This window comes from Staurois parvus, unplaced genomic scaffold, assembly GCF_062004578.1.
Source record: "Staurois parvus isolate SC_StPar_1 unplaced genomic scaffold, SC_StPar_1.0 ptg001479l, whole genome shotgun sequence".
NCBI classification, from domain to species: Eukaryota; Metazoa; Chordata; class Amphibia; order Anura; family Ranidae; genus Staurois; species Staurois parvus.
The window spans coordinates 188,254-214,322 of record NW_028319275.1 but is presented as its reverse complement, the minus strand read 5'-3'; the positions used below and the strand labels follow the sequence as shown (position 1 = coordinate 214,322).

Sequence of the window (26,069 nt, the reverse complement as noted above, 5' to 3'; positions counted from 1 at the left end):
TAAAAATTAATTAATAAATATAAAAGAAAATTAATAAATAATATTCATCATCATTATAAATAAATACATGTATATAATAATAAATAAACAATACTGAAGTTAAATAAATAAAAAAAAATAAAAACAAAACTTAATAATGTATTATTATTTATTTTTAATACATAAATAATAAACAAACAAATAACTTGCCCCTAACTCCTATCTCGAATCCATAACCCTAATCTCTAACCCTAACAAAAAAAAAGAAAAGAAAAAATAATAAATAAATAATGTATAATATTTATTATTATTTATTTTAAATACATAAATAATAATAATAAACAAATAGCTTGCCCCTAACTACTATCTCAAAATCCTAACACAACCAAAATCCTAACCCTAACAAAAAAAATAAAAATTAATAAATAATAAATGTATTATTATTTATTATTGTTTATTTATTTTTAATACATGAATAATAATAAACAAATAACTTGCCCCTAACTACTATCTCAAATCCGTAACCCTAACACAACAAAACCCCTAACCCTGACAAAAAAAAGAAAAACAAAAATTAATAAATAATAAATGTATTATTATTTATGATTGTTTATTTATTAATACATAAATAATAATAATAAAAATAACTTACCACTAACTACTATCTTGAATCTGTAACCCTAACCCTAAACTCAACCCCTAACCCTAACAAAAAATGAAAAAACAAACATGAATACATATTAAAAATGTATTATTAGTTATTATTGTTTATTTTAATACATAAATAATAATAAACAAATAACTTGCCCCTAACTACTATCTCAAATCTGTAACCCTAATCCCTAACCCTAACAAAATAAAAGAAAAACAAAAATTAATAAATAATAAATGTATTACTAGTTATTATTGTTTATTTATTTTTAATACATAAATAATAATAAACAAAAAACTTGAACCCTAACTCTTATCTCGAATCTGTAACCCTAACCCTAATCCCAACACCTAACCCTAACAAAAAAATGAAAAACAAAAATTAATGAATAATAAATGTATTATTAGTTATTATTGTTTATTTTTAATACATAAATAATAATAAACAAATAACTTGCCCCTAACTCCTATCTTGAATCTGTAACCCTAACTCCTAACCCTAACAAAACAATGAAAAACAAAAATGAATAAATAATAAATGTATTAGTTATTATTGTTTATTTATTTTTAATACATAAATAATAATAAACAAATACCTTGCCCCTGACTCCTATCTTGAATTCATAACCCTAAACCCAACCCCTAACCCTAACAAAAGAAATGAAAAAACAAAAATTAATAAATATACAAAATGTATTATTATTTATTTTTAATACATAAATAATAATAAACATATAACTTGCCCCGGACTCCTATCTCGAATCTGTAACCCTAACCCTAAACCCAACTCCTAACCCTAACAAAAAAATGAAAAACAAAAATTAATAAATATTAAAAACGTATTATTATTTATTTATTTATAATACATAAATAATAATAAACAAATAACTTGCTCCTAACTCCTATCTTGAATCCGCAACCCTAACCCTAAACCCAACCCCTAACCCTAACAATAAATAAATAAATAATGTGTTATTATTTATTTATATTTAATACATAAATACTAATAAACAAATAATTTGCCCCTAACTCCTATCTTGAATCCGTAACCCTAATCTCTAACCCTAATTAAAAAAAATAAAAAAATAATAAATAATGTATAATTATTTATTATTATTTATTTTTAATACATAAATAATAATAAACAAATACCTTACCCCTAACTCCTATCTCTAATCCGTAACCCTAACCCTAACCTTAACAAAAAAAAAGAAAACCAAAACTTAATAATGTATTATTATTTATTTTCAATACATAAATAATAAACAAACAAATAACTTGCCCCTAACTCCTATCTCAAATCCATAACCCTAATCTCTAACCCTAACAAAAAAAAAGAAAAGAAAAAATTATAAATAAATAATGTATAATATTTATTATTATTTATTTTAAATACATAAATAATAATAATAAACAAATAATTTGCCCCTAACTTCTATCTCGAATCTGTAACCCTAAACCCAACCCTTAACAAAAATAAATAAATAATGTATTATTATTTATGTATTTTTAATACATAAATAATAATAAACAGATAACTTGCCCCTAAATCCTATCTCAAATCCGTAACCCTAACCCTAAACCCCTAACAAAAAATAAATAAATGAATACATAAATAATGTATTATTATTATTTTTTTAAAATACATAAATAATAATAAACAAATAATGTGTCCCTAACTCCTATCTCGAATCCGTAATCCTAATCTCTAACCCTTATAAAAAAATTAAAAGATAAAGAAAATAAAAAAATAATAAATAAATAATGTATTATTCTTTATTAATATTTATTTATTTTTAATACATAAATAATAAACAAACAAATAACTTACCCCTAACTTCTTTCTCGAATCCGTAACCCTAAACCCAACCCCTAACCTTAACAAAAAAATTAAATACAAAAATGTATACATTTATTATTGTTTATTAATATTTATTTGGAATACATAAATAATAATAAACAAATAATTTGCCCCTAACTCCTACCTTGAATCCGTAACCCTAATCTCTAACCCTAACAAAAAAAAAAAGAAAGAAAATTAAAAAATAATAAATAAATAATGTATTATTTATTTATTTTTAATACATAAATAGTAATAAACAAATAATTTGCCCCTAACCCCATCTCGAATCCGTAACCCTAAACCCAACCCCTAACCAACATAAATAAATAATGTATTATTATTTATTTTGAATACATAAATAATAATAAACAAATAACTTGCCCCTAACTCCTATCTCGAATCTGTAATCCTAAACCCAACCCCTAACCCTACCAAAAAAAAAAAATCAAAGCAAAAAATTAGTAAACAAATAAAAAATAATATCTGAAAAACACAGCAACAAATGATGAAAGCGGTAATATTTGTTTCTATTGTTGATTCTAAAAACGCCAAATCTCAAAAACCGCGTTAAGTCCCCTTTCACACCGGCGCTTAGATTTCAGCTTCTCGCTGCCTTTAGAGGAACTCATTTACCGCAGCTAAATACAGACAATGCGTCCCTATGGCTCTGTTCACACACTGCGTTTAGCAACGTTTACAGAACACGCGATTTTATGTGTTTAGGAAAAGACACGCGTGTGTGAATGGAATGATGGATGGAGGGGGCTGGGCAGAGAGCTTCCCCCGGCCGCTGTCATTTCTTTTCCACGTTTTTATATTTTCTACTTCTCAGCAGTTTTTTCAGACCGTGACATCATCTTTCCGCTTCAAACTGAGGAAGAAAATTGCGACATCAGACGTGGAAATCATTACCACACACAGGTCCCCGGTGACACCATGGAACGGTCCTTCCTGTCATTGGTGACAACAGCAATTATCGTTTCAGAACAGATTAGGAAAAATGCAGAGTGGCTCTCTCCAAGAAATCCGACTCTCTCTCAGAATCCATCTCTCCCAGAATCCATCTCTCCCAGAATCCATCTCTCCCAGAATCCGGCTCTCTCCCAGAATCCGGCTCTCTCCCAGAATCCGACTCTCTCCCAGAATCCGGCTCTCTCCCGGAATCCAGCTCTCTCCCAGAATCCGGCGCTCTCCCAGAATCCGGCTCTCCCAGAATCCGACTCTCTCCCAGAAACCGGCTCTCCCAGAATTCATCTCTCTCCCAGAATCCGACCCTCTCCCAGAATCCGGCTCTCTCCCAGAATCTGACTCTCCCAGAATCCGGCTCGCCTCAGAATCAGGCTCTCTCCCGGAATCCAGCTCTCTCCCGGAATCCGGCGCTCTCCCAGAATCCGGCTCTCCCAGAATCCGGCTCTCCCAGAATCTGTCTCTCTCCCAGAATCCTTCTCTCTCCCAGAATCCGACCCTCTCCCAGAATCCGGCTCGCCTCAGAATCCGGCTCTCTCCCAGAATCCGGCTCTCTCCCAGAATCCAACTCTCCCAGAATCCGGCTCTCCCAGGATCCAGCTCTCCCAGAATCCGGCTCTCTCCCAGAATCCGATTCTCCCAGAATCCGGCTCTCCCAGAATTCGGCTCTCCCAGAAACCGGCTCTCCCAGAATCCAGCTCTCCCAGAATCCAACTCTCTCCCAGAATCCGGCTCTCTCCCAGAATCTGGATCTCTCCCAGAACTCAGCTCTCCCAGAATCCGACTCTCTCCCAGAATCCGTCCCTCTCCCAGAATCCGGCTCTCCCAGAATCCTGCTCTCTCCCAAAATCCGTCTCTCTCCCAAAATCCGGCTCTCTCCCAGAATCCGGCTCTCTCCCAGAATCCGACTCTCTCCCAGAATCCGTCCCTCTCCCAGAATCCGGCTCTCCCAGAATCCTGCTCTCTCCCAAAATCCGTCTCTCTCCCAAAATCCGGCTCTCTCCCAGAATCCGACTCTCCCAGAATCCGGCTCGCCTCAGAATCCGTCTCTCTCCCGGAATCCAGCTCTCTCGCAGAATCTGGCGCTCTCCCAGAATCCGACTCTCCCAGAATCCGGCTCTCCCAGAATCCGGCTCTCCCAGAATCCATCCCTCTCCCAGAATCCGACCCTCTCCCAGAATCCGACCCTCTCCCAGAATCCGGCTCTCTCCCAGAAATCAACTTGCTCCCAGAATCCGGCTCTCTCCCAGAATCCGACTCTCCCAGAATCCGGCTCTCCCAGAATCCAACTCTCTCCCAGAATCCAGCTCTCTCCCAGAATCTGGATCTCTCCCAGAATCCGGCTCTCCCAGAATCCAGCTCTCTCCCAGAATCCGGCTCTCCCAGAATCCAGCTCTCTCCCAGAATCCAGCTCTCTCCCAGAATCTGGCCCTCTCCCAGAATCCATCTCTCCCAGAATCTGGCCCTCTCCCAGAATCCGACCCTCTCCCAGAATCCGACCGTCTCCCAGAATCCGACTCTCCCAGAATCCGGCTCTCTCCCAGAATCCGGCTCTCCCAGAATTCGTCTCTCTCCCAGAATCCGCCCCTCTCCCAGAATCCGGCTCTCCCAGAATTCGTCTCTCTCCCAGAATCCGCCCCTCTCCCAGAATCCGGCCCTCTCCCAGAATCCTGCTCTCCTAGAATCCGGCTCTCTCCTAGAATCCGGCTCTCTCCCAGAATCCGTCTCTCCCAGAATCCGGCTCTCCCAGATGTCCAAAGTCGCATTACAAGTCGAGCAAGTGTGAACAGAGCCTAATGCAGGCCATACATGGTTCGAATTCCGAACAATTTTTTGTCCGAAAATCGAAATACTTTATTTAAAAAAACAATTGGGTGTTACATTGTGTGTTTGCGTGCACCAAAGTTCATGTTATTGACATCCCGAAAGTGATCCGCAAACCGCGGTGCGATGTGCAGAATCGGATTGCATGGTTGTGACTATAATATCCATGTGATCCGATTCTAGTGCGGACCCAAAAAAGGCATTAGAGCCATGCAAAATGTACGGCTCCAATTGCACCGCACACAAATCGCATGTGATTCGCACGGGAATAATTCCTGGTGATCCTGCCATGAAAGCCTGTGTTCAGGCACTTCCTGTTATAGAGTGACAACACTATCCGTGTCTTCCAGTTGCGCTCCCGTGTTGTCAACCTGTCCCATGTGCCCCAGGTGAGAACCACAAATATTAGACATCCGGTGCGTGGACACATTTTATATGTACTTAATTGCCACAGCAAGAAATATGCAACACAGGAGCACGACTGGGAGTCCAGGACTGAGCGTTGTCACTCTATACCAGGAAGTTCCTAAACAAGGACCTTCTTGGCAGGATCACCAGCGATTGTATTTTTTTAATTAAATCTGAGATTTCCGAGGTGGCTTTGGGTAGATGTTGGTACTTTCCATCGGATGCGTTTGTTCTCTATCCAGCTACACACTGCAGCTCTGTCTGGGCAACAAAGCTACTACAGGAGGATTTTAATGGATGTTATAGAAGGATCTACAGGAGGATCTCATAGGATGTTATAGAAGGATCTACAGGTGGATCTTATAGGATGTTATAGAAGGATCTACAGAAGGATCTTATAGGATGTTATAGAAGGATCTACAGGAGGATCTCATAGAATCTTATAGAAGGATCTATAGGTGGATCTCATAGTATGTTATAGAAGGATCTACAGAAGGATCTCATAGGATGTTATAGAAGGATCTACAGAAGGATCTCATAGGATGTTATAGAAGGATCTACAGAAGGATCTCACAGAATGTTATAGAAGGATCTACAGAAGGATCTCATAGGATGTTATAGAAGGATCTAGAGGAGGATCTCATAGGATGTTATAGAAGGATCTACAGGAGGATGCTATAGAAGGATCTACAGGAGGATCTCATTGGATGTTATAGAAGGATCTACAGGTGGATCTTATAGGATGTTATAGAAGGATCTACAGGAGGATGCTATAGAAGGATCTACAGGAGGATCTCATAGGATGTTATAGAAGGATCTACAAAAGGATCTCATAGGATGTTATAGAAGGATCACAGAAGGATATCATAGGATGTTATAGAAGGATCTACAGAAGGATGTTATAGAAGGATCTACAGGTGGATCTCATAGGATGTTATAGAAGGACCTATAGAAAGATTGTTTAGGATGTCATAGAAGGATCTACAGAAGAATCTCTTACGATGTTATAGAAGGATCTACAGGAGGATCTTACAGAAGATCCACTTAACGGACGAAAACAAATAAGCAGAGAGAGTTTGGATGATTGTCAGGTAAGATTGATGAGAGTGTGTGGAGACATTGTGTCTAACACCCAGAGAACAGGGGAACCATCCAATGAGGTCACCCGTCCAATGAGGTCTCCCGTCCAATGAGGTCTCCCGTCCAATGAGGTCTCCCGTCCAATGAAGTCACCCGTCCAATGAGGTCACCCGTCCAAAGAGGTCTCCCGCCCAATGAGGTCTCCCGTCCAATGAGGTCACTCGTCCAAAGAGGTCTCCCATCCAATGAGGTCTCCCGTCCAATGAGGTCTCCCATCCCAGCGACATTTCCTCTCACTTCCTGTAGTGTTCTCAAGACAGGATTTGAAGGAAAGTCTCCCCAACGGCAATAAAGGGGTTTAACCCATCCCCCGCTGTACCCCAAATTAGAAAGTGAAATGAGTTCAGGTCTCCATCTAGAACATTCCACAGATATCTGTCTGCACCTCCCGGGTTCATCTGATGATACTTTGTTGTGAATTGTTCCCTTCCAGCAATCCTTCGCCAGGCGGTAACTGCACATGACGGGACCGGGCTCTGAATTGCAGATTCCGCATTAACCCCCCCCCCCCGAGATCTCGCCGAATGTCTCCTCCGCAGCATATGAAAGGCGATCCACTCTCCGGGGCTCTGGCTTCCCAGCTGTGGTGTCACTCACCCGCCATACGGATCCTATATGTTGAATCAAAAAAGGCCAAGGGGTCCCCTCCGACACCTCCGAAAGACGGAGAGAGGCGCGGTAACCCGACCCCCTTCATTTCCCCTCTGCTTCCTCTCTGTGGGGGGGACAGAACCTGGACAGACATCGATAATTCAGACGCCGCTCGCCTCGTCCTGGATAAACAGGCTTTTTGTTTGGATAAAAAAAGGAACGGGTTTAATTTTCTTCCGTCTATAAATACGTGGAATCCTAATGAATGTAGGGACAGCTTCCAGCAGGGCCCACCACACAGGGCCCGGGCACACCACACAGGGCCCGGGCACACCACACAGGGCCGAGGTCTGGGGTTTAAACAGCAAATTTGTTATAATATAAATAATAATAATATCATATATACCATATCTCCCAGAAGTGAGCCCCCCCTCCCCCGGACTATGTATGTACAATGTATATACTACAATGTGTATACAGTGGGGATCGAAAGTTTGGGCACCCCAGCTAAAAATGTGTATTAATGTGCATAAAGAAGCCAAGGAAAGATGGAAAAATCTCCAAAAGGCATCAAATTACAGATTAGACATTCTTATAATATGTCATCAAAAGTTAGATTTTATTTCCATCATTTACACTTTCAAAATAACAGAAAACAAAAAAATGGCATCTGCAAAAGTTTGGGCACCCTGCAGAGTTAATATCTTGTACTGCCCCCTTTGGCAAGTATCACAGCTTGTAAACGCTTTTTGTAGCCAGCCAAGAGTCTTTCAGTTCTTGTTTGAGGTATCTTTGCCCATTCTTCCTTACAAAAGTCTTCCAGTTCTTTGAGATTTCTGGGCTGTCTGTCACGCACGGCTCTTTTAAGGTCTATCCATAGATTTTCAATGATGTTGAGGTCAGGAGATTGTGAAGGCCATGGCAAAACCTTCAGTTTACGCCTCTTGATGTAATCCCCCGTGGATTTCGAGGTGTGTTTAGGATCATTATCCATTTGTAGAAGCCATCCTCTCTTTAACTTCAGCTTTTTCACAGATGGCATCAAGTTACCATCCAAAATTTGCTGACATTTTTTTGAATCCATTTTTCCTTCTACTCGTGAGATGTTCCCTGTGCCACTGGCTGCAACACAACCCCAAAGCATGATTGATCCAACCCCATGCTTCACAGTTGGACAGAGGTTCTTTTCATTAAATTCTGTGCCCCTTCTTCTCCAAACGTACCTTTGCTCATTCCGGCCAAAAAGTTCCATTTTAACCTCATCGGTCCACAGAACTTGTTTCCAAAATGCATCAGGCTTGTCTATATGTTCATTTGCAAAACAATGATTTTTGTGGTGAGGACGTAGAAGAGGTTTTCTTCTGATGACTCTTCCATGAAGACCATATTTGTACAAGTATCTCTTTATAGTGGAATAGTGACCACAACTCCAGTGTCTGCCAGATCTTTCTGGAGGGATCGTGCAGTCAAACGTGGGTTTTGAATTGTTTTTCTCACAATCCTGCGAGCTGTTCTGTCTGATATTTTTCTTGGTCTTCCAGATCTTGCTTTAACTTCCACTGTTCCTGATGACTGCCATTTCTTAATGACATTCCGAACAGAGGATATTGACATCTGAAAACGCTTTGCTATCTTCTTATAGCCTTCTCCAGCTTTGTGAGCGTCAACTATTTTCAGTTTCAGTTTTCTAGCCAACTGCTTAGAAGAACCCATGGTGCTGATTGTTGGGGCAAGGTCAGATGAATCTGGGCATTTAAAACCTTTGAGATTGACATCACCTGGTCTTCCCAGACGATGATTGAGAACAATCCATGACACTGGCAGGTCTCAGCTTTGCAAAGGGGGCAGTGCATGCTATAAATTCTGCAGGGGGCCCAAACTTTTGCAGACGCCATTTTTTTGTTTTCTGTTATTTTGAAAGTGTAAATGATGGAAATAAAATCTAACTTTTGTTGACATATTATAAGAATGTCTAATCTGTAATTTGATGCCTTTTGGAGATTTTTCCATCTTTCCTTGGCTTCTTTATGCACATTAATACAAATTTTTAGCTGGGGTGCCCAAACTTTCCATCCCCACTGTATATATCCAGTATCTCCCTCTTCTTCACATGAGCGTTGTGATCCGCCTGCCCGTTTTTCAGGCGAACCGGATCGGAACATCCATTCTCCTCTATGGAGCCGTGGGTGTAAATGGAATTAGGTGACTTCTGAAGGCAATCGGTTCCACTGGATTGTAGTTAGGGGGATCAGAGTAAAGGGGACCGAATACAAATGCCGCCACACTTTTCACAGATTTATTGGTCACAAATGTTGAAAAGCATTTCTCATTTTTCTTCCACTTCACCATTATGATAAATGATATAAATTTGATCTGTGCACAGCTCTGCATGACCGCGCAATTTCCAGTTAAAGCAGCGCAGTGTCGAACAGCGAAAAAAAAAAACCTTCGGCTTTAAAATCTATTGTCAGAAAAAAAAATGGTACACTTTACAACCCATCGACCGAAAATTATGATTTTTAAAAAAAATGAAACCTAAAATGTTCCACGCGTTTTATTTAGATCAACATATCAAATAGTCGCCTGGATAATTTTTGTTTTTTTCTCAAGGTGCGTGGACGCGGTGAGGTTGGATTTTGGATGTGTGCGGGGGATGGGGGGGTGGTTGTAGGACGCGGTACACAGGAGATAATGGAGGATTAATAGACAGGTGCGCACAGCATTGTGTATACAGAGAACACGACTTGTACAAACAGCCGACAATAGGAACCCGGCCGGGACCGACGCCCAACGCAGACCGACGCCCACAGCAGACCGACGCCCACCACAGGGACAGTGTCCTATGTCATCCGACACCACCCAGCAAAGAATAAAAGTGACATGCAAATAACAGGGGATGACGGCTACATATGTAGTCCATACACGGGTCGAATTCCGAATGATTTTTCGTCCGGAAATCAAAAACGTTGTTCTCTCGGTAATCCAACGGCGCCATCAATGATTTCGAAAATCAGCCGACCGAGTCATAGAGTTCCCCCCATATAACAACCGAAACTTCTGTTCCTTCCAGGTCACGGCTCATGGCGCAGATTCTTTTCGGAAAAAACGATCGTACGATTTGACCATCATTAAGTTGAAAATCGATCGTTTTTCACTAATTTTCCAACATGCCCGATCACCGAAAAGGGGAGGGACCACGAAAATCGTCCGGTGTCATTGACCCCACTAACAGAGCGAAAATCGTCCGGTGCCATTGACTCCACTAACAGTGAAAATCGTCCGGTGTCATTGACCCCACTAACAGAGCGAAAATCGTCCGGTGCCATTGACCCCACTAATAGTGAAAATCGTCCGGTGCCATTGACCCCACTAACAGTGAAAATCGTCCGGTGCCATTGACTCCACTAACAGAGAGAAAATCGTCCGGTGCCATTGACTCCACTAACAGAGAGAAAATCGTCCGGTGCCATTGACCCCACTAACAGAGCGAAAATCGTCCGGTGCCATTGACTCCACTAACAGAGGGAAAATCGTCCGGTGCCATTGACTCCACTAACAGAGAGAAAATCGTCCGGTGCCATTGACCCCACTAACAGAGCGAAAATCGTCCGGTGCCATTGACCCCACTAACAGAGAGAAAATCGTCCAGTGCCACTGACCCCACTAACAGCGAAAATCGTCCGGTGTCATTGACCCCACTAACAGAGCGAAAATCGTCCGGTGCCATTGACCCACTAACAGAGCGAAAATCGTCCGGTGCCATTGACCCCACTAACAGAGCGAAAATCGTCCGGTGCCATTGACCCCACTAACAGAGCAAAAATCGTCCAGTGCCATTGACCCACTAACAGAGCGAAAATCGTCCGGTGCCATTAACCCCACTAACAGAGCGAAAATCGTCCGGTGCCATTGACCCCACTAACAGAGCGAAAATCGTCCGGTGCCATTGACTCCACTAACAGAGCAAAAATCGTCCAGTGCCATTGACCCACTAACAGAGCGAAAATCGTCCGGTGCCATTAACCCCACTAACAGCGAAAATCGTCCGGTGCCATTGACCTACTAACAGAGCGAAAATCGTCCGGTGCCATTAACCCCACTAACAGCGAAAATCGTCCGGTGCCATTGACCCCACTAACAGAGCGAAAATTGTCCGGTGCCATTGACCCCACCAACAGAGCGAAAATCGTCCGGTGCCATTGACCCCACTAACAGAGCGAAAATCGTCCGGTGCCATTGACCCCACTAACAGAGCGAAAATCGTCCGGTGCCATTGACTCCACTAACAGAGCAAAAATCGTCCAGTGCCATTGACCCACTAACAGAGCGAAAATCGTCCGGTGCCATTAACCCCACTAACAGCGAAAATCGTCCGGTGCCATTGACCTACTAACAGAGCGAAAATCGTCCGGTGCCATTAACCCCACTAACAGCGAAAATCGTCCGGTGCCATTGACCCCACTAACAGAGCGAAAATCGTCCGGTGCCATTGACCCCACCAACAGAGCGAAAATCGTCCGGTGCCATTGACCCCACCAACAGAGCGAAAATCGTCCGGTGCCATTGACCCCACTAACAGAGAGAAAATCGTCTGGTGTCATGTATGATCCATGTATGGCCGGCCTTAGATTGACCAAAAATCTTATAATTGGAGGTCAAAAACCTAAACCAGTGGAGCTCAGACTGGAAGAGGGAGAAGCAGCATGCTTGTACTGTAGTGCATGGGAGCATGCCATTAGACAGCAGAGTGACAGAGAGATGAACCCATCAGTCTACTGCTCCTCCTGTCCAATCACAGGCTGGGGGAGGGACAAAACCAAGAAGTATCGCTGAACCTCATCAGAGAAAAAATCAGGTCTCCTGCCTTGCCATGACACAGATGTGCTGTGCAGCAGAGCTGTGTAATTCTCAGTACCGGATAGGCAGAAATACACGTATTTTATAGATGTAGTTCAAACATCTGTGAATTTACTTGTTTGCCCAGAGTTCGGATTTAAGGTACTTATACTAGCTGTATGAAAATACAATCAATACTTTGAAATTTTGTATTTTTACATCTTAGAGTATGGAGTTAATGTGTATCAGTGATAATATTAATAATTTTCCCAATGGAATAAAAAATAAATAAATTATATATATATATTTTTTTTTTTAACTATTTATTATTAAATATATATATTAGTAAAGAAATTATTAATAAGCAGTAACAATAAAAAGCAATAAATGATAAAAAAAAGAAGACAATATACATTATGGAAAAAATATAAATACTGTATATGTACACTAAATATATTTTTTTACTAATTATATATATATATATATATATATAGTAAAAAAAATTAATAAACAGTAACAATAAAAAAGCAATAAATGATAAGAAAGAAGAGAAAACACATTATGGAAAAAAATTACTATATATACTATTTTTTTTAACTAATATATATATATATATATATATATATATATATATATATGTAAAACAAATATTAATAAACAGTAACAATAAAAAAGAAATAAATGCTAAAAAAGAAGAGAAAATACATTATGGAAAAAAATATATATACTATATATTTTTTTTACTATTATTAAAAATAAATAAATATATATATATAGTATTAAAAAAATAAAATATATATATATTATTAAAACTAAATAAATATATATATAGTCTTAAAACTAAATAAATATATATATAATATATATATATATATATATGTATATATGTGAGTGTGTAAAAAATTATTAATGAACAGTTAATAATAAAAATAAAGAAGAAAAATAAATTAAGTAACTAATAATTAACAAATAATAAAATATTTACATCACAATACTTATAGTTATAAATAAATATATAACATTTTAAAAATATATTGATACTACTATTAATATTATTATTGTTTTTATTATTAATATAATACAAAATAATATTAATAATGATAATAAAGTGTAACAATAAATAAAAAAAATTAAAAAAAAAGAATACATTAAGTAACTAATAATTTAAAAAAATAACATATCTGTATAACAATAACTATAGTTATAAATAAATATATAAAATGTAAAAAATATAATAATAATGATACTACTATTATTACTGTTTATTAATATTATCCAAAAAACAATAATAACATAATAATAACAATCATAATAATATTACCAATATTAACAATGATAATAAGTAACAATAAAAGCAAGAAAAAATATGATCAAAAGTTATTATTATTTATGTAACATTATTATAAAATAGTAGCAATAAAATCATAATAATAATAATAATAGTATAACAGAAGATGAATGTACACAGGAATAGTAACCATGGTAATTATTGCGCAGTATTCGCTGTGGTACTCGCTGTGTCGTCACTCACCTCTCTTCTGCATGAAGCTGAATAAGTCGTCCAGGAACTCTTTCCTCTTGGGGTCGTCATCCAGCTCATACAGCTGCGGAGAGAATCAGACAGTCTGCGTTACACATTCGCCTCTATGAAAGGTCAGAGCAGGAATAATTACCATCCATTATCCAACACAGAACCCCCATGAGGGGTAAAAACACGGCGCGGGCAGTGAACGCTAATCTCCGCGCTGTCAATCAGAAAGTAAGAACAGGGGGGGCATTCATGAAAGTTTAAAGGGTCACTCCACCCAACACTGATATTTCAGTAGACGCTGAAGAATGTAACCACCAGTCTGGGGTCCGCGCACCTGCCAGGGGGGCTGTTATTGGTGACCCCGCTGCCCTTGTTGTTTCTTTACTTCATAATGAAGAATGCAACAGGAGGGGCGGAGACACACCGTGGTGGGCGGAGACAGAGCTGGGGGAATGCTTGCAGCCGGAGATCCCACCAGCAGGGGGCGCCCAGCCTATCGCACTGCATCTACAAATGACGTATTTAACTTGGGCGGTGCAATTCTTTAAGGCCAGGTTCACATCTAGGCAGGTTGCGGTCGATGCGTTTTATTTACGCGTTTTGTGGTTTTCAACACACATTTTTGATGCGTTTTGATGCTACTTGACTACCAGAGAGTTGCATCAAAGTCACATCAAAGTCACATCAAAGTTGTATAGGAACCTTATGTGTCCAAAGTCACATTTTTATGGCTAATAGGAAAGAATGACACTTCTGTTCATGTAGTGCAACTTTGTTGCGACTTTGATGTGACTTTGATGCAACTGTCTGGTACTCAAGTATCATCAAAGTCGCATCAAAGTAGTGCAGGAACATTTATGTGTCCAAAGTCGCATTTATATGGCTAATAAAAGAGAATGACACTTCTGTTCATGTAGTGCAACTTTGTTGCAACTTTAATGTGACTTTGCTGCTACTTCAGTGCCAGAGAGTTGCATCAAAGTCACATCAAAGTTGCAACAAAGTTGCACTACATGAACAGAAGTGTCATTCTCTTTTATTAGCCATAAACATGCGACTTTGGACACATAAATGTTCCTGCACTACTTTGATGCGACTTTGATGATACTTGAATACCAGAGAGTTACATCAAAGTCACATCAAAGTCGCAACTTGCAGTACATGAATAGAAGTGTCATACTATCCTATCAGCCATAAAAATGCGACTTTGGACACATAAAGGTTCCTGCAAAACTTTGAGGCGACTTTGATGCTACTTGAGTACCAGAGAGTTGCATCAAAGTCACATCAAAGTCGCAACAAAGTTGTACAGGAACCTTTATGTGTCCAAAGTCGCATTTTTATGGCTGATAGGAAAGAATGACACTTATGTTCATGTAGGGCAACTTTGATGTGACTTTGATGCTACTTGAGTGCCAGAGAGTTGCATCAGTCACATCAAAGTTGAACTCCATTAACAGAAGTGTCATTCTTTCCTATCAGCCATAAAAATGCGACTTTAGACACATAAAGGCTCCTGTACAATTTGATGCGACTTTTATGCAACTTGAGTAACAGAGAGTTGCATCAGTCACAGCAAAGTTGCACTACATGAACTGAAGTGTCATTCTTTCCTATTAGCCATGAAAATGCGACTTTGGACACACAAATGTTCCTGCACTACTTTGATGCCATGTTGATGCTACTTGAGTGCTGGAGAGTGTAAAGTCGCACCAAAGTCACATTATATGAACAGAACTGTCATACTATCCTCTTAGCCAAACAACCAAAAAAAAAAACCCTCAAAATGCATCACAAATGTAACACTTGCATTTTTGGTGCGGGTCCATTGAAGTCTATTACACTCAAAACACGATCTACTGTGGACAAAAAAAACACACAAAACGCACAGAGGTGACCATAGGAAACCATGATAAAGGGACCGCAGTGCGTTTCTGCAAAGTGCTAAATGCACTAAAAAGCATTGAGGCCGGGCATTGTTGTGCACCAGGAGGAACCCAGGACCCACTGCACCAGGAGAAACCCAGGACCCCCTGCACCAGGAGGAACCCAGGACCCACTGCACCAGGAGAAACCCAGGACCCCCTGCACCAGGAGGAACCCAGGACCCACTGCACCAGGAGAAACCCAGGACCCCCTGCACCAGGAGGAACCCAGGACCCACCGCACCAGAAGGAACCCAGGACCCACCGCACCAGGAGGAACCCAGGACCCACTGCACCAGGAGGAACCCAGGGCCCACCGCACCAGGAAGAACCCAGGACCCCCTGCACCAGGAGGAACCCAGGACCCACCGCACCAGAAGGAACCCAGGACCCTCTGCACCAGGAGAAACCCAGGACCCACTGCACCAGGAGGAACCCAGGACCCACTGCACCAGGAGAAACCCAGGACCCCCTGCACCAGGAGGAACCCAGGAACCACTGCACCAGGAGAAACCCAGGACCCCCTGCACCAGGAGGAACCCAGGACCCACCGCACCAGAAGGAACCCAGGACCCACTACACCAGGAGGAACCTAGGACCCACTGCACCAGGAGAAACCCAGGACCCACTGCACCAGGAGGAACCCAGGACCCACCGCACCAGGAGGAACCCAGGACCCACTGCACCAGGAGAAACCCAGGACCCCCTGCACCAGGAGGAACCCAGGACCCACTGCACCAGGAGAAACCCAGGACCCCCTGCACCAGGAGGAACCCAGGACCCACCGCACCAGAAGGAACCCAGGACCCACTACACCAGGAGGAACCTAGGACCCACTGCACCAGGAGAAACCCAGGACCCACTGCACCAGGAGGAACCCAGGACCCACCGCACCAGAAGGAACCCAGGACCCACTGCACCAGGAGAAACCCAGGACCCCTGCACCAGGAGGAACCCAGGACCCACTGCACCAGGAGAAACCCAGGACCCCCTGCACCAGGAGGAACCCAGGACCCACTGTACCAGGAGGAACCCAAGACCCACTGCACCAGGAGGAACCCAGGACCCTCTGCACCAGCATAGGGTCTCACAATGGGTCCAAGGATTTCATCCCCATACCTAATGGCAGTCAGGGTGCCATTGTCTAGCCTGTAGAGGTCTGTGCGTCCCTCCATGGAGATGCCTCCCCAGACCATCACTGAACCACCACCAAGCGGTCATACTGAACCATGTTACAGGCAGCAGAATGTTCTCCACGGCTTCTCCAGACCCTTTCACGTCTGTCACATGTGCTCAGGGGGAACCTGCTCTCATCTGTGAAAAGCACAGGGTGCCAGTGGTGGACCTGCCAATTCTGGGGTTCAATGGCCAATGCCAATCCAGCTCTATGGTGCCGGGCAGTGAGCACAGGGCCCACTAGAGGACGTCGGGCCCTCAGGCCACCCTCATGAAGTCTGGTTTTGATTGTTTGATCAGAGACATTCACACCAGTGGCCTGCTGGAGGTCATTTTGTAGGGCTCTGGCAGGGCTCATCCTGTTCCTCCTTGCACAAAGGAGCAGACACCGGTCCTGCTGATGGGTTAAGGAGATTCTACGGCCCTGTCCAGCTCTCCTAGAGGAACTGCCTGTCTCCTGGAACCTCCTCCATGCTCTTGTCTCCTGGAACATCCTCCATGCTCTTGTCTCCTGGAATCTCCTCCATGCTCTTGTCTCCTGGAACCTCCTCCATGCTCTTGTCTCCTGGAATCTCCTCCATGCTCTTGTCTCCTGGAACCTCCTCCATGCTCTTGTCTCCTGGAATCTCCTCCATGCTCTTGTCTCCTGGAATCTCCTCCATGCTCTTGAGACTGTGCTGGGAGACACAGCAAACCTTCTGGCAATGGCAGGTATTGATGTGCAATCCTGGAGGAGTTGGACTGCCTGTGCAACCTCTGTAGGGTCCAGGTATGGCCTCATGCTACCAGTAGTGACACTGACCCTAGCCAAATGCAAAACGAGGGAAAAACAGTCAGAAAAGATGAGTAGGGAAAAAATGTCACCTGTAAAACCATTCCTGTTTTGGGGGTCGTCTCAATGTTGCCCATCTAGTGCACCTGTTGTTCATTTTATTACCACCAAAGCAGCTGAAACTGATGAACAACCCCCTCTGCGACTTACCTGACCAGATCCATATCGCAGGAGGTTCATGGACTTGATGCTAGACTCTGGTTACAAAGTCTTCCTTTCAGTTTTTTGAAACGATGTACATATTAAAAACACGCACATATATATATATATATCCCTTTTATATTTGCAGACAGTTCTGCTTTAATAAGTCCTTTTTTCACCAGCATTTAGTGACCCCAGTGGGGGGATAATATAAGAACAGGCTTCAGGTAATTTCGCTAGCAGTATTTTAAAATACATTGTATATATACAGTTGTGTTCACAATACTAGCAGTCAGACATCACTAACCGGATCAATCACTGTTTTTGGTGGAAATGATATTTCTACATGGCAAATAATTTCCTAGCAGGGGTAGTAGAGTCATAGAAATCCAACAGACCCAACAGTCATGACATGCATGCTGCTGATTCTGTGTCATTGAATCACTCATTGAAAGGGGCGTGTTCAATATAATAGCCGTGTGGAGTTCTATTAGTGAGGTCATTCATTCTTTGAAAAACAGGTGGCAATGATTGCCCTTATTTAAGGAAGGAAGGCAGCAAATGTTGTACATGCTGGTTACAGTGCATTTCTCTGAAATTCTGAGGAAAATGAGTCGTTCCAGACATTGTTCAGAAGAACAGCGTACCTTGATTAAAAAGTTGATTGGAGAGGAAAACATATAAAGAAGTGCAGAAAATGATCGGCTGCTCAGCTAAAATGATTGCAAATGCTTTAAAATGGCAACCAAAACCTGAAAGACGTGGAAGAAAGCGAAAAACTACCATTGGAATGGATAGAATAGCCAAAATGGGGCGGACTCAGCCAACAATCAGCTCCAGGAAGATGAAAGAAGGTGTGACGTTCCCTGTGAGGACTCAGCCAACAATCAGCTCCAGGGAGATGAAAGAAGGTGTGACGTTCCCTGTGAGGACTGTTACAATTAGAAGACGCCTATGTGAAGCCAAGCTATCTGCAAGAAGTCCCCGCAAAGTCCCACTGTTGGGAAAAAGACGTGTGCTGAAGAGGTTACAATCTGCCAAAGAGCACATTGACTGGCCTAAAGAGAAATGGCGCAACATTTTGTGGACTGATGAAAGTAAGATTGTTCTTTTTGGGTCTAGTGGGCGGAGACAGTTTGTCAGACGACCCCCAAACACTGAATTCAAGCCACAGTACACTGTGAAGACCGTGAAGCATGGTGGTGCAAGCATCATGATATGGGGATGTTTCTCATACTACGGTGTTGGGCCTATTTATCGCATACCAGGGATCATGGATCAGTTTGAATACATCAGAATACTTGAAGAGGTCATGCTGCCTTATGCTGAAGAGGAAATGCCCTTGAAATGGGTGTTCCAACAAGACAACGACCCCAAACACCCCAGTAAACGTGCAACATCTTGGTTCCAGACCAACAAGATGGACGTTATGGAGTGGCCAGCCCAATCCCCGGATCTTCATCCAATAGAAAACTTGTGGGGTGACATCAAAAATGCCGTTTCTGAGGCCAAACCAAGAAATAGAGAAGAACTGTGGAATGTGGTCCAATCATCCTGGGCTGGAATACCTGATCACAGGGGCCAGAAGTTGGGGGACTCCATGCAACACAGATGTACAGCAGTTCTCACAAACAGTGCGACTACAACCAAATATTCATGAAGTCATTCAAAGGAAAGCAAAATCTTCAAACATTTCTCAGTTTATATAGTGAATGTTTGAGTTTGTAAAGAAGAATACAAACACTGCGATTTTTTTGAACCGTCTAATATTCACTTTTCTTCCATTTTTTTTTAGAGGAACAACACAAATTTGATGTATTTTTCTTCATGTTGTGATTTGGAATAGAATGTGTCGTGTTCCCAATGCATTTGTGTGGATGGAAAGAAAAGCTATTAGAAGGATTTTCAGCTTTATTCACTTTTTTCAACACACTGCTATTATTTTGAACACAACTGTGTATATTAGGGGCGGGCTGACAACTCATGGGGCCCCCGGACAATAGGGGATCATGGGGCCTCCGGGCAATAGGGGATCATGGGGCCCCTGTTTCCTTAATTAAAAAAAGCCTAAGAAAAAGGTACCAGGGGCATCTCATGGGGCCCCCTACTGACCCCGGGCCATCGGGCAGTGCCCAAGTTTCCAAATGTTCAGTCCGCCCCTGATGTATATATATATATATATATATAATTTTTTTTTTAAATTAAAAACACACACACACACATATATATATATATATATTATTTTTATATAAATAAGTATCTATCTATCTATATAAATATAACATTTATATGTGTGTGTGTATCTTACATTTTATTTTATATATATATATATATATATATATATATATATGTGTGTTTTTAATTAAAAAAAAATAAAATAAAATAAATATATAAAATATATATATATATATATATATATATATATATATATATATATATGTTTCAGGTACTTTTACTAGCAGTATTTTAAAATACTTTATATTTTTATATATATATATATATATATATATATATATATATATATTTTTTTTTTTTTTATGTATATTTATTTTATTTTATTTTTTTTTTATTAAAAACACACATATATATATATATAAAATAAAATGTAAGATACACACACACACATATATATATATATCCCTTTTATATTTGCAGACAGTTCTGACCCCAGCGGGGAGATAATATAAGAGCAGATTTCAGGTACTTTCGCTAGCTGTAAACATCAAATATATATATATAATTTTTTTTTCCGTTAGCACTTTTGCACTTTTTGCTTTACCAGTCGAGACGCTTCCCACCAGCATGAAAGGTAAGCCCAGCCGTCCGCGCTTTCTTTTTTTTTTCCCTTCTTGGAAGGCGGACAAACGTGTGTGGCGGCCGGCGGAGGGTTAATGCGCAGTTACCGTACACGTAAATAAGATGTCGGGGGGGGGGGGGGGGGATGCGTCTACTATCGACAGCCGGGGTAATGGAATGCAGGGTGCGCTCCGCACAGGAAGCATTTCTTATTTATTGCTATTAACACTGCAAGTAATTCCATTATCAGCGCATTAAATATACAAGAGGAGCAGATTTAGGGCCGCGTCACGCGGCGAGACTCCCTGTCATTGAATGGAGGGGGGCGGAGACTGGAGCAGGGTATGTATTTCAGGGGAAACCCATAACACACTGAAGTGCCTATTCTGGGAATATAAATCAGGAACACCCCGCACTCTCTATGGGGATGTATTTGCAGAGCGGTTCATCCTGCTACACTCCTATGTGTTCTGTGCAAAGGCCAGAAACATGTTACCAGGTGATTCCATCTACAGGTCGGATGTTATTCATTCCTAATAATAGCCTGAATCAGGGAAATAACGCATGATAGCCAGTAGATGGCGCTGACAAGCGTAGTAAAAAAATGTATTTTCTATGATCATCGGCTCCATCTAGTGGCCATAATGCGATAATTCCTGATTCACTTTATTCTGTATGAATGAAGAACATCCAACCTGACCTGTCGGGAATGGAGACTGTCCAGCGTGCTGGATAATGTACGATCATACAACGTGTCAGGGCTGACACGCAGGATCCGTCGCCGGCTGCACGCTGCGCTCGCCGGCTGTGATAAAATACAGATAATGAGGCTGGAATGGCGAGCGCGTTTAGTACATATAAAAGCCGCTCAGAGTCCCAGTAATTATCGCCGCAGATTGCTGTGCCCCCCCCCCCCCCGTGCGCACTTCCCCAACTTAATGATGTGATAGAACGGAGCAGAGGCTGCGAGAACAGTAATTGCCGGGTCAAGAGGCCCTTCGATCGCTCCGAGAACTGAGATCCCTCGATCAATAGAGACAGATGAGGAGGCAACGCAGGACACAGGGGGCGCTACACTCACCACCAACTCCCTATGTATGGCCATTAGAGTGTAAGCTCCTCTGTACAGAGACTGATGTGACTGTGGGGGAGGGGACATTAGAGTGTAAGCTCCTCTGTACAGAGACTGATGTGACTGTGGGGGAGGGGACATTAGAGTGTAAGCTCCTCTGTACAGAGACTGATGTGACTGTGGGGGAGGGGACATTAGAGTGTAAGCTCCTCTGTACAGAGACTGATGTGACTGTGGGGGAGGGGACATTAGAGTGTAAGCTCCTATGTACAGAGACTGATGTGACTGCGGGGGAGGGGACATTAGAGTGTAAGCTCCTCTGTACAGAGACTGATGTGACTGTGGGGGAGGGGACATTAGAGTGTAAGCTCCTCTGTACAGAGACTGATGTGACTGTGGGGGAGGGGACATTAGAGTGTAAGCTCCTTTGGTACAGAAACTGATGTGACTGTGGGGGAGGAGACATTAGAGCGTAAGCTCCTCTGGTACAGAGACTGATGTGACTGTGGGGGAGGGGACATTAGAGTGTAAGCTCCTCTGTACAGAGACTGATGTGACTGTGGGGGGAGGGAACATTAGAGTGTAAGCTCCTCTGGTACAGAGACTGATGTGACTGTGGGGGAGGGGACATTAGAGCGTAAGCTCCTCTGTACAGAGACTGATGTGACTGTGGGGGAGGGGACATTAGAGTGTAAGCTCCTATGGTACAGAGACTGATGTGACTGTGGGGGAAGGGACATTAGAGCGTAAGCTCCTCTGTACAGAGACTGATGTGACTGTGGGGGAGGGGACATTAGAGTGTAAGCTCCTCTGTACAGAGACTGATGTGACTGTGGGGGAGGGGACATTAGAGTGTAAGCTCCTCTGTACAGAGACTGATGTGACTGTGGGGGAGGGGACATTAGAGTGTAAGCTCCTCTAGTATAGAGATTGATGGGACTGTGGGGGAGGGGACATTAGAGTGTAAGCTCCTCTGTACAGAGACTGATGTGACTGTGGGGGAGGGGACATTAGAGTGTAAGCTCCTCTGTACAGAGACTGATGTGACTGTGGGGGAGGGGACATTAGAGCGTAAGCTCCTCTGTACAGAGACTGATGTGACTGTGGGGGAGGGGACATTAGAGCGTAAGCTCCTCTGGCACAGAGACTGATGTGACTGTGGGGGAGGGGACATTAGAGTGTAAGCTCCTCTGTACAGGGACTGATGTGACTGTGGGGGAGGGGACATTAGAGTGTAAGCTCCTCTGTACAGAGACTGATGGGACTGTGGGGGAGGGGACATTAGAGTGTAAGCTCCTCTGTACAGAGACTGATGTGACTGCGGGGGAGGGGACATTAGAGCGTAAGCTCCTCTGGCACAGAGACTGATGTGACTGTGGGGGAGGGGACATTAGAGTGTAAGCTCCTCTGTACAGAGACTGATGTGACTGTGGGGGAGGGGACATTAGAGTGTAGGCTTCTGTGGTGCAGAGACTGGAATATATGAATGCCTTCTATACGGCAGGGACTGTACAGGAGATGTCACATGTATAGCTCCTCGGGGGCCGGACCCGGACAGGTCCTGCAGGGAATGCTGGGATGATGAGGAAGACATTATAACATGTGCTGTGCTGTACTCGTGTTAGCTGTGTGTAATGTGAATGGCAGGATTCTGCAGGAGAACCATATATGAAGTTACATATGCCATGGCGTGGCACACCTCACTTTCACCAGCAGACCCCGATACTGGGGCCCCTAGAGATGGGATGAGCAGAGTGTCTCCTGTATCGGGAGCATAGGCCATGAGGTTCTGGGTGGAGGGGGGAGGGGAGGGGGGCGCAGATGGCGGCTGGATTAGGACGGGATTGATTTGAATGCAGTCAAATCGCAGACTCGGCCCGTCCACGCTCACTAATTACTCAACATTTGCAAATCAAATCTCTATGCTGATCACAATGCAGGCGCAGGGGCCACACGGTGCAGGTTTAGGTGGACTGGGCAGTGACCGGGGGCCCCTGCAGGTCATGTTACCGGGGGCCCCTGCAGGTCATGTTACCGGATCCAGGGATGAGAGCCAGACACAACAGCCCAGACCGGGCCGCTCACCGACTTTCCTCTGATCCGGAGTCCAGCAATACATAACACAGCCATAGGGAAGGCGGGGGCGCCACTCCACCCCAACGTGATACCTGAGATATGGGCGGAGCCAATGCCTGGTGATATGTCCGAGGTACAGATCTCCACGCTATAAATCCCGCCTCTGTTCCTGCCCACCTAGATGTCTAGGGAGACCCCCACCATACTCTGAGTATTCCAGATCAGAACAGCACAGGGATGGTGGGAACCCCTCATAATGGGCACAGCGGGCGTACAGACCCGGGAACTCAGCACAGGGATGGTGGGAACCCCTCATAATGGGCACAGCGGGCGTACAGACCCGGGAACTCGGCACAGGGATGGTGGGAACCCTTCATAATGGGCACAGCGGGCGTACAGACCCGGGAACTCGGCACAGGGATGGTGGGAACCCCTCATAATGGGCACAGCGGGCGTACAGACCCGGGAACTCGGCACAGGGATGGTGGGAACCCTTCATAATGGGCACAGCGGGCGTACAGACCCGGGAACTCGGCACAGGGATGGCGGGAACCCCTCATAATGGGCACAGCGGGCGTACAGACCCGGGAACTCAGCACAGGGATGGTGGGAACCTATTGGGTCCAGTTGGGTTGCTTGGGGTAACAATCCGTCCTGCTGACCATGGCCCCCAGCAGACATCAGCAGGAAGGTGATTATGGAAAGCAGCGCCCCCCCGATGTTGGTGGTCGGAGGATGGAAAGCAGCCCCCCCGATGGTGGTCGGAGGATGGAAAGCAGCGACCCCCGATGTTGGTGGTCGGAGGATGGAAAGCAGCCCCCCCGATGGTGGTCGGAGGATGGAAAGCAGCGACCCCCGATGTTGGTGGTCGGAGGATGGAAAGCAGCGACCCCCGATGTTGGTGGTCGGAGGATGGAAAGCAGCCCCCCCGTGTTGGTGGTCGGAGGATGGAAAGCAGCCCCCCCGGTGTTGGTGGTCGGAGGATGGAGAGCAGTGCCCCCCCAATATTGGTGGTCGGAGGATGGAAAGCAGCCCCCCCGGTGTTGGTGGTCGGAGGATGGAGAGCAGCGCCCCCCCGATGTTGGTGGTCGGAGGATGGAAAGCAGCCCCCCCGGTGTTGGTGGTCGGAGGATGGAGAGCAGCGCCACCTGGTGCTGGTGGCCGGAGGATGGAGAGCAGCGCCCCCCCGGTGTTGGTGGTCAGAGGATGGAAAGCAGCGCCCCCCCCCGGTGTTGGCGGTTGGAGGATGGAGAGCAGCGCCTCCCGGTGTTGGTGGTCGGAGGATGGAAAGCAGCGCCCCCCCGGGTGTTGGTGGTCGGAGGATGGAGAGCAGCGCCCCCCGGTGTTGGTGGTCAGAGGATGGAAAGCAGCGCCCCCCGGTGTTGGTGGTCAGAGGATGGAAAGCAGCGCCCCCCCCCGGTGTTGGCGGTTGGAGGATGGAAAGCAGCGCCCCCCGCTGTTGGTGGTCGGAGGATGGAAAGCAGCGCCCCCCCGGGTGTTGGTGGTCGGAGGATGGAGAGCAGCGCCCCCCGGTGTTGGTGGTCAGAGGATGGAAAGCAGCGCCCCCCGGTGTTGGTGGTCGGAGGATGGAGAGCAGCGCCTCCCGGTGTTGGTGGTCGGAGGATGGAGAGCAGCGCCCCCCGGTGTTGGTGGTCGGAGGATGGATAGCAGCGCCCCCCCCCCCCCCAGTGTTGGTGGTCAGAGGATGGAAAGCAGCGCCACCCCGGTGTTTGTGGTCGGAGGATAGAAAGCAGCGCCCCCAGTGCTGGTGGTCGGAGGATGGAGAGCAGCGCCCCCCCTGGTGTTGGTGGTCGGAGGATGGAGAGCAGCGCCCCCCCGGTGTTGGTGGTCAGAGGATGGAAAGCAGCGCCCCCACCGGTGTTGGCGGTTGGAGGATGGAGAGCAGCGCCTCCCGGTGTTGGCGGTCAGAGGATGGAAAGCAGCGCCCCCCGCTGTTGGTGGTCGGAGGATGGAAAGCAGCGCCCCCCCGGGTGTTGGTGGTCGGAGGATGGAGAGCAGCGCCCCCCGGTGTTGGTGGTCAGAGGATGGAAAGCAGCGCCCCCCGGTGTTGGCGGTCGGAGGATGGAGAGCAGCGCCTCCCGGTGTTGGTGGTCGGAGGATGGAGAGCAGCGCCTCCCGGTGTTGGTGGTCGGAGGATGGAGAGCAGCGCCCCCCCCCCCCCCAGTGTTGGTGGTCAGAGGATGGAAAGCAGCGCCACCCCGGTGTTTGTGGTCGGAGGATAGAAAGCAGCGCCCCCAGTGCTGGTGGTCGGAGGATGGAGA

At 44.4% G+C, this 26,069-nt stretch overlaps 1 protein-coding gene across 1 annotated transcript in view; it reads right to left on the bottom strand.

The window, feature by feature from the left end:
- LOC149435699 (AT-rich interactive domain-containing protein 3A-like) overlaps window positions 1-26,069 on the bottom strand; it is a 293,175-nt gene that overhangs the window by 106,139 nt on the left and 160,967 nt on the right. The window contains exon 2 of the mRNA XM_089662471.1: window positions 13,770-13,842. Within this exon, the coding sequence (XP_089518597.1) occupies window positions 13,770-13,842 (73 nt within the window). The remainder of the gene's footprint in view (window positions 1-13,769; window positions 13,843-26,069) is intronic.